The sequence below is a fragment of the Eleginops maclovinus genome, chromosome 5 (assembly GCF_036324505.1).
Source record: "Eleginops maclovinus isolate JMC-PN-2008 ecotype Puerto Natales chromosome 5, JC_Emac_rtc_rv5, whole genome shotgun sequence".
Taxonomy (NCBI): Eukaryota; Metazoa; Chordata; class Actinopteri; order Perciformes; family Eleginopidae; genus Eleginops; species Eleginops maclovinus.
This window is the reverse complement of record NC_086353.1, coordinates 10,104,578-10,113,873: the sequence shown is the minus strand read 5'-3', so window position 1 is coordinate 10,113,873 and position 9,296 is coordinate 10,104,578. Positions and strand designations below refer to the sequence as shown.

The 9,296-nt window shown below is 40.2% G+C and overlaps 1 protein-coding gene across 1 annotated transcript in view; it reads left to right on the top strand.

Moving 5' to 3' along the window:
* Nucleotides 1–540: 540 nt before the first annotated feature.
* LOC134865178 (sphingosine kinase 1-like) overlaps nt 541–9,296 on the top strand; it is a 31,877-nt gene continuing 23,121 nt past the window's right edge. The window contains exon 1 of the mRNA XM_063884631.1: nt 541–1,066. Within this exon, the coding sequence (XP_063740701.1) occupies nt 649–1,066 (418 nt within the window). The 5' untranslated portion in view covers nt 541–648. The remainder of the gene's footprint in view (nt 1,067–9,296) is intronic.

Here is a 9,296-nt window from a genome sequence, read left to right as displayed (position 1 = left end):
GGGTTCTTAGTGGATTATGAAAGTATGTGTGGAGTAAAAATGTGGCTAAAATGGTTAATAATGCATTAATAAATAAGAATTAATGTATCTTCTAATACATAAAAGATTAAGACTCAGTAGCTTCCTGCTGTTTTTCTTCTTCTTAATCATGGGCAACCTCTCTCTTACATAAACATGAACAGATTAAACAGAAATTGGGAAAATGGAAAGATATTTTTTATTTTAAAACAGTGTTTCTTTTTAAAAAATAAACCCTATAAGCTAATGGATGGGCCTGGACCCCAAAAATACATTCCTAAATCTTTAATTCAATTTAAGTGTCAAAATACTTGAATCAAATACTATGCATCACTTTCTGAATGCACAGTAAAGGAGATCAAAGTAGCTAATTTAAGGGCTGAGGACATGTCCTCAGAATCCCCCATTTTAGCATAACAGAGCTGGACGCAAGCTCGTGAGTTTGTGTCTTATTTTTGAAATGTCACCGGATGTGGGTGGGTTTGATTCCGTTCCTATTGACACCTGTCCGGGCAGCAGGCTGTCAGTCGCAGTTTCCCTACTTTACTCGCACGGTCCAGGCGGGTAGCTATGTGACAGAGTGGCCGCTGTTTTATCCTGGACTCCCCGCGACTCCACCGTCCTCTCAGGATGGACCAAAGGAGAACTGAACACGGCCGCAAGACCGGTCCGGTATCGCTTTACGGGGAATTCACGTTGACCGGTAACCGAAAAGTCAGGTGTGCGGTGAGCCTGACCGAGAAGGACTTCATCGTCCAGAGACTCAGCTCGGCTCCTGTCGGGAGGAGTAAGGTGGTGCTCAGCCTGAAGGACTGCATCGGTTGCCGGGCGTACCGGGAGGATGACACCGCGGACCCCGCAGCGTACCTGACGGTTTACTTCTACCCGCTCAAACGGCGCTGGATGAGTTCCGGGGTCTCGCGGCAGAGAGCGGAGCAGTGCTTTCGTCTCGCGGGGCTCCAGGACCCTCGCACTAACCTGGAGGAGGCGGAGAAGTGGGCTCGCGCTGTCCGAGAGCGTTCTACACGGCAACAGTATCTAAGAGACGGTGAGTGTTCGTTAGCAACAAGAGTTCCCTTTCAAGATCCAACACTGTAGTTACATGTTGCTACATTTTAATACCAACATACCAACCACCGTAGTTGTCATTTACTCTGGGGACGCCAGGGATATATTCCCACCACTTGTTAAAATGACCAATTTTGTCCAAACAACTTTTAAAAGTGTAATTGTTAATGTAATATGTGTGAACACGTAAAAAAATGTGCACAAGAGAACAGATACTATCTGGAGAACAGACAGTTCGTGTGATCACACTTGGTGGGTGTATTTCTGGGGGCCCAGTTTGGTCAGTAAACGTTCAGTAGGCCTATAAAAGCAAACATAGAGGAATGAGGGTGATGGAAGAATCTGAATCAGAACAGATTTGGGACAGTATATGTGTTTGTATGTATTTCTAATCCTCCGATTCTATAGGTGTTGATATTGTCTTGAAGGTTATGTTTAGGCTGTAACCTGACATTGTTAATCCTGTGTCTACAGGTGTTGCCAACAAATAGAAGGCTTACAAATACATACAAAGTGACCCTACCACATTTCAAAACATTGACATGCTGCTGACTCACAATTTCTCATACTTGCTGTGTTCTTATGATGTGTTAGTAGTTTGTGGTAGCTTGATTATAAAGGAAATGCACCATAAATATAACCTCCATAACATATCTTAATTTGGGCCTTACAATTAGAAACTGCTGTTTTTGTTTTAAGGAAAAGTAATACGGCCTTCTGTTAGCTATCAGTCATTTTTTTGTTGATCTGCTGATTGTTTAGTCCAGTAAAAGTCAGAAAATAGATGAAAAAGTTATTAATAAGGTAATGCAACCTCACAAATAAAATCTTTATTTTAAAATCCAAAAATCATCAAATAGTTTTTGATCATCTCATGATAGATTTGCCTTTAGCTCTGCTCTCTGTTTAGTCACCTGAGGGAAATTCCCTCCATGGAAATGAGGATAATTCCTATGACTGCGACCTTTTGATTAAATAACTTGTTAACTGCAATTTGCAAAGTGTGCAATTACTGCTACTATACTACGCCCATGTGAGCATACTTGTCTTTTACAAATCTTTAGATGTCATCATGATGAGACTATGAGAGGTGAGGCGACACACAATTAACATCTACAGATTATCACATTTTTGTACTAACCTTATCAGTTTCAATCTGACTTAACTGGTTCAAACCAAGAGGAAATTGTAAGTACAATATCAATTAAAATATCATTTGAACCTAATCATTAACTTACATTTTAAGGCATAAGGAAGGCTTCCAGGTTTATTTTTTTGGCAGTTTCTTACATATATTTGACAAACAAATAGTATTATCTGTTTATTTTCCATTCAGAACTTATTTCTTGTAACCTTATAAGCTCTTATAGGCTGTTATTCCTATACCTTTAACCTACTCCTATGAATATAACAGGACTGCTTGGGAGTCACATTTCAGTTCCGGCTATACAAACCCTTTTAACATAAAGGAGCCTGAAAAACACAAAATTACCGCCATTGAGTTTATATCATGTACTGTAATGAGGTCTTCTGTATGGAACTGTATTATTATCTCTTATCTGTCACAGGATATCGTTACCTCTAACCTGCTCCTTACATGAATAAAACAATAGGCTTGGTGCGTATGGAGAGTCAAATTACAGTAACTTCACTCTGCAAACAAACCAGATTAACATAAAAGACACCTGAGAAACGTGAGGCAATGTTACTTCTATTGAGTTCATGCGATGCCAAGAGGTTTGATTACTCTGGTGGGAAACGTTCTCTAATTGGAGATTTCTAAAGATAAGTTATCTCGTTATTTGTCCTCCTCAAAAAGCTGTCCCGGCAAATGAAGCATGAAACAAAACATGAAATGCAATTTTGTTTTGCCTCACACAAACTTTTCCCTCCACACAGCCATGGTATCACTGTGACCCAGATTGCATTTCCCCATTTGCACAGATGTATTTTTAACGAGACAAAAATGTTGCAATTCTATACTGCCTGTCATTATCAGAAGAGGAAAGAGCTGACTTTTAGAGAGACAGTGGTATTTGCTTAGAAACCCATTGTGAGGCCACATCCTGAAGCTTTTAGCTTGAGATAGTGACCTAACAAGTTTTTAACCTTGGGACAGAGAAGCAAACACAAATGACCCCATATCTTCACCTGCTCTGTAGTCTTGGAACACAACTCTTCCTCCAACCAGTTTCTCTACGCTTCAAAACACTGGCTGTACCTGGAGACAATCTTTGCAAACACTTTTTTATTTCCTGCTTGTAAGAAAATAGTTATTCTTTACAGGGATGGCAGTACACAAGTCATTGATTCTAACATATAGGCTGTATATATTCCTACTGCTGGGCTACCTGCCAAAGTGTCACATTTTGTGGTCAGTTTTCTTAACTTCAAAGCTGATTTAGGCTGCAGGGGTCCTGGGTATCTCTGGAATGTAATGACATGATTTCTGTCCTAAAAGCAGTCCGCAGTAAGTTACTCATTCCACCGGCGGCCTTGTGAACCACACTAAATCATGTTCAGGAGCTCTGTATCCCAGCCATTAGTCTTAATGAGGTCAGTGCGGCCTGTCGCCATCCCTATTGGTGCAATGTGTCTTCAAATTGACTTTTGGTGTCCTCATGATTATTCAGTTTTCTTCTCATCTATTTACCTCTGACAAGTGCATGGTGTTATATTTCAAAACTGTCTTCTTTAATAAATCTGTTAATATTTGGTCGTTCCTTCTTGCATGTGATGTTCAAATACAAACAGCTGTTCAGTATGTTTGCTCATGCTCAGGTTGCCAAGTGATTCTCCTTTTCACTAAGGGTTGATTTTATGAAACTGTTTGACAAGATTGACTCCACTGTCGTGTGTCAAGTCAATGTTGAGATTGCTACTGATAAACCACTATTTCTTAGAACAAAATTCCACTGAAAAACCTATTCAAAAAAGCTGAAAAAACTCAGATTGTCTTGTTTTCATAAAAGTCAAAGCCAACCTTGGCATTTAAAATAAAACGATATTAATCACTCTGTTGTTCATGCCTTCAATACTGCGTGACAATGAACACTTCCCCAAGCATTTATTAAGAAACAATCCATCAGCTGACCCCGGGGCGTCGCTGCACTTTCTGGTATTTGAGGCAGTGAGACAGTTGTGTTACAGGTTGCTGACTGGATAGAATTCCAGTGCAAAGGAAGGGACATTTTTACCACTTAGCTGTTAGTTAGTAGTAAGCCCCGAATGAATAATCATTGGGTGTAATGGTTTTTTTTTTCTGCTTTTTCCTTAGATTTTTCTAGTGACTTTAATTTCCTCACAGTAGGAGGATGTGCAGAATATAAACTTCATGTCACAGTCACTTTGATCTTGACTCTAGTCGTTGTGCTGTGCAGCGTTTACCAGGAGAGGTGAGGTCACATGAGGTTGCCTAATTTCTTTGCGTATCAGGACGCTGACTCGAGATCCTCAAACATTTCATCCAACAACTGACAGTTCAGATGCATTGCCAAGTATCTCTTTAAGAGTATTGATCCTTATTGTCAATAAATGGATTCCCTGCAGCTATGGGCAGCATTCTCATTGTAATGAGTCAGGTTGCTGAGGGGATTCCTTATTGATCAAATCAATCACTCTGTGTCATTAAGCACTTGGCTGTCGCTGTCAACTGACAATAAATTACAAAACATTATGGGAATTAATTCGCTGGGGTTATATCTGGTCAATTACACAGCCCTGTCACTCAGCAGATACCGGCTCAGCAACACTGTGGTCCAACCATTTATCGACAGTATCTGGGTCAAACACAGTTACTTTAACAGGATATTATCAGATTAGATATATCACCCTGCAGCAATAATGCAGGAGCAGGATGATTGGATTTAATATGCCAATGAATCTGAATTAAAACATGATTATACAGCTAACAAGATATTGAGAGTAACTTCAAAACGTAGAAGAAACACAGATATCTGCATCAGGGGGGACTTTATCCTCGGAAGGATCATGACCTGTACCGATGTAACTCAAGAAGGTTGTAAGTTGATGTGTAAAACATGGGATGGAAAAATTAGATAAGAAGCACTTTAAGACACTCTCAGGGGAGACGCTGCTCGTTTTAGCAGAGAAATCCAGGCCTCTGTCTGCCAGTCAATGCAATTACTGATACTTTACCTAAGGCTGAGACAGAGCTGAAGCTGGGGCCATGGTTCGTATGTTCTACTACACACAAGTTCGTATGCAGAAGAAGAAGTTTATGGAAAATTCTGTCATAATATAATGTATTTTGAGCTTGCATGATAAACCTCAATGACACATTTTGCATTTTTTGAGCGTTAAAGATAGACTTACCTAAACATTTTTTTTTTTCATTCGTCATTTCCATTATCAGACCATATTTCAGAATGCTTATCCAGGGAAAGTATGTTACATATTTCCACATACTGTGTGTTCTATGTGTTCTGTGCTGGGTGTGGGAGGGTGTGTGAAGGAGATAAGCATGACATTTTAGTGAGGGTGTACCAAAAAGAAAATATAATCTTGATAATGACTAGTGTCGTAAAGTCAACTAATAGATAAGATGTTTGACAAAAAAAGCTGTTTTCAGCCTTCTTAAATATCATATAAAAGGTCCAACTTTCCTCCGTCATATTTAAGGATCCATCTTTGGGCATTGGACTGACAAATGAAAATGTTTAAAGACGGTGAATGTGTTGTCTATGTCGCTATTCTGACATTTTTTAACATTTTATTTTAGAAAATAACTGCAATATTAATTGATAATTGAACATAATCACAAGTATAGGCTCCAACAATGTCTAGAGTTGAGAAAAACGATGTGACTGATCCACTAGGGATCACACCCAGGTGACTAATAATTCTTGAATGGACAGAAAATGAGGCAACTTCCTGATTGTCTCAACTGACACCACATATCTCATTTGTAAGTACTTCGTGGTGCTATAGTATTAGAGGAAGAAGATTTGATACTATTAGATTGCAATAAGTAAACCAGCACAGCAACGTGTTTTTCTCTGGAATGTTAAAGGTGTGTGTGTGTGTGTGTGTGTGTCTGTGTGTGTGTGTGTGTGTGTGTGTGTGTGTGTGTGTGTGTGTGGTCAGACAGCAGTGGCAGCAGCAGCTCTCTCCCTGAGGACTCCTCCTCATTGGATATTCGCTGTGATAGAGCTTGACGTGCTGTCCAGACCTCTGATTCAGCGTCTCTGGAGCTTTCTCCGACTCTGGGTGTTCACAGCCGCTCGGTAATGACAGTGTCCTGCCTTCTCTCTTTTACCACGAGCAAATCTAAATGATGGAGTATGCTGGTGATATCTGGCAAAATACACCCCATCAAACTTTTATATTTACATCCCTAACTGGGGGAGGACTTTCTTTGCATTATATCACCAAGCGTATAAAGCGTCGGGGCTCACCCAGTGGGCTATTCTCAGAAATGGCCTCTCGAGTCGTCCTATGATATGCCGACAATAACAACAACCGCTAATTGAGCATTCAGCCTACAGAGCAGCTGGGTCACCTCAGAGAAAGTCTGTCTTCGCCTGGTAAAAGAACATGTGGTGGTTGTGGGGTTTTTTATGGTGGGAAGTCCATTTCCTCCATACGCTGGTAAACACCACAATATGTATGCTGTTTTTATTTTTTCCAGTTTGCAATTATGTCATGTTTGCCCTTATTTCTTGTGTATTTTAAAACATACAGGAAGTGAATGTACAGTTGGCTGTAGAGCGATCTGAGCTCAACATTTTAGCTCCAGTTCTCATTAAAGAAAGACCTTAACCAAACATTAAATTAGTGGCAAAGACTTTCGGAAAGTTTGTTTTCATTCAGCGACTTAACCTCCTCTCCCTAATCAGACCCTGCAGCCTAAAATACCCAAATGGGAGAGACAGACGGTGGTTTCATCCTCTCTCTGCTTTCCCAGCCCGTCCCTAAGTCTCTTAACATAATGCATCTCTATTATAACATTTCAGAGGATACAGTACAAACAAGTGGTTTACAAACAGTGCAGGATAATGGAAAAAAAACCCTCAATGTCACAAACTCTCTAGCCTTTCCTTATATAGATCAACAGCAAGTAAACCACTGCCACCTCCTCCTCCTCTTCCTCCTCCTCCCTCCACACCCTTTGTGGTTCTGGCTGTGCAGAAATTTGCTGCGCGTTGGAGCAGGTTCCACCCCTTGATTTGCAGACAGCTTTATGAACAAGAGTCATCACCTCACGGCACCCAAATATGACTGCAGAGAAGTTGGTAGGGTAAGCAAGGACCGTTACAAGGTATTGTCTGTGATCCAGCTGTACACAAAAGAGTAAAACCCACCTCCAAATATTGGAAAAAACTCCCAAATTGATAGACAGGTCTTTAAATACAAGTTAAAATGCATGGGAATTCAAACCTTAATATTGTAGCGACTTTGAATGGCATAGAATAAGCAACAAAAAGATAAATAAAGCATTTCACGTTAAATGACATTCGAGCAAAGATGACCCACAGCAGAATCAAACCTCTCATCATGATGGAAACCTCCCAGACATTGTGATGTGTCTCTAGATTGCTGTCATGAGGTTACAGCTGCTGCGTAGTTAACTACAGTACGGAGCTCGGTTTAGAGGCTGCTATCAGATGACAATCACAAAACTGCAAACAATAATTTTTTCTTTCATAAACTCAGCACAGCTGGCTGGATTCAGCTACTCCGCTAAACTGGGACTCTAACAAACCATAAAATCAGCTTTAGTAACTGATTGATGGAGTAAATATATGTGTTTTTCATCATTTGTTTTGTTTTGTTTGTTTGGTACTGAACAGAAGATGTGTCCCCCATACATCAGATAGCCTTTGATGCAGTACACGTATAATACACTGTAGATGAGAGAGTATCTGCCCTCAGCTGGCCTGTGACAAGCTAACATTAAGTAGATTGCGATTGGACATATCTGTCTTAATAAAGTAGAGGGTGTAGTTAACAGGTCAAATACATGTTAATCCATTAATCCCTTTAATGTGGAAACTGGATTCCCTCCTTATGGGTGTTTTTATGTTTTTAAAAGCCTAGTGCCCCCATCATCGCTGAAACAGAAATGTGAGAGCAGTGGGACACAAGCCTGAGGTGGTGGGTGGGTTGCTCTAGTTCTGCTTTTGCGTCAGAAAACATAAACGTATATATTTTAATACCCATGTGTCACAAAGTCACAGTTGATATGATCGCACATTTGGAAAAAAACATGACAAAATTAATGTTCTTTTTCATTGTAATGTCCATGACATGCTCTAATACCTCCTGGTCTTGAAGCTTGGGAGTGCTCCTGCATTATTCCGATAGGAGTCACATAAGTCAAACAGTGTAGATTAGGTACTTCTTGCTTGGAGCTGTTTGTTGAAACTGCCCTGTGCAAACAAGCTTCCGGTTATTTATGTATGTGCTGCTTTGCTTTGAGGCCTATATGTCAAACATGGGTTGAAAACATTGTCCTTCTTGGTAAAACATCTACAAAGCATTGCTCATGATATCAGGCCTGAAGGCATCTTCCTCAATGCCTTGGCTGCATTCGTTGCTATTTTACTCGCCCATACAGATCAGTAGGATAAGGTGAAACCATTCGCCTGAATATGTTTTACATCCACATGTGCCCGCATGAGAACAAACAAACCAGGGACCTTCTCACAAAAACTAATTATGAGTTGTATTAATAGTATTACTGTTGCATTTTATTTAGGTGTAATGTCAACGATGGTTTGTTGACCCTTCTTTAGTTCATATTATCAATTGAGAGATATTCTTGCTGTCAGAAATTCTTGAGTTTGACATAGATCTTTTTATAATATCTTATCGATTTGTTGTAAAAGCAACCATTCAATTCCTAAGCAAACCTGTCCTAATGTCCCTTTTATCCATTTAAATCCCCAAATGAGACCAAATCTGGACAGCGGGTCCCATCTGAGTCCCACATTTATACTGGCTGAGTGCAGTTTTGTGAGCTCAGCTGAGTGTAATGAAATCCACTTTTTCAATCAGGATTGCTTCTTCATTCCCTAATCGCAGACAGTTATTGCTTTGTCATGCTCCACTGCTGATGGGGGGGAGATTTGGGGGAAGTTGAGTGAGACACAAGTAAAACTGACTGACGTCTGCGGAGGTCATCACAATGAGTCAGTGTGAGTCAGGCCACAATGACACTTAAAAACGAAAGAGTTGCCACGTAAGGT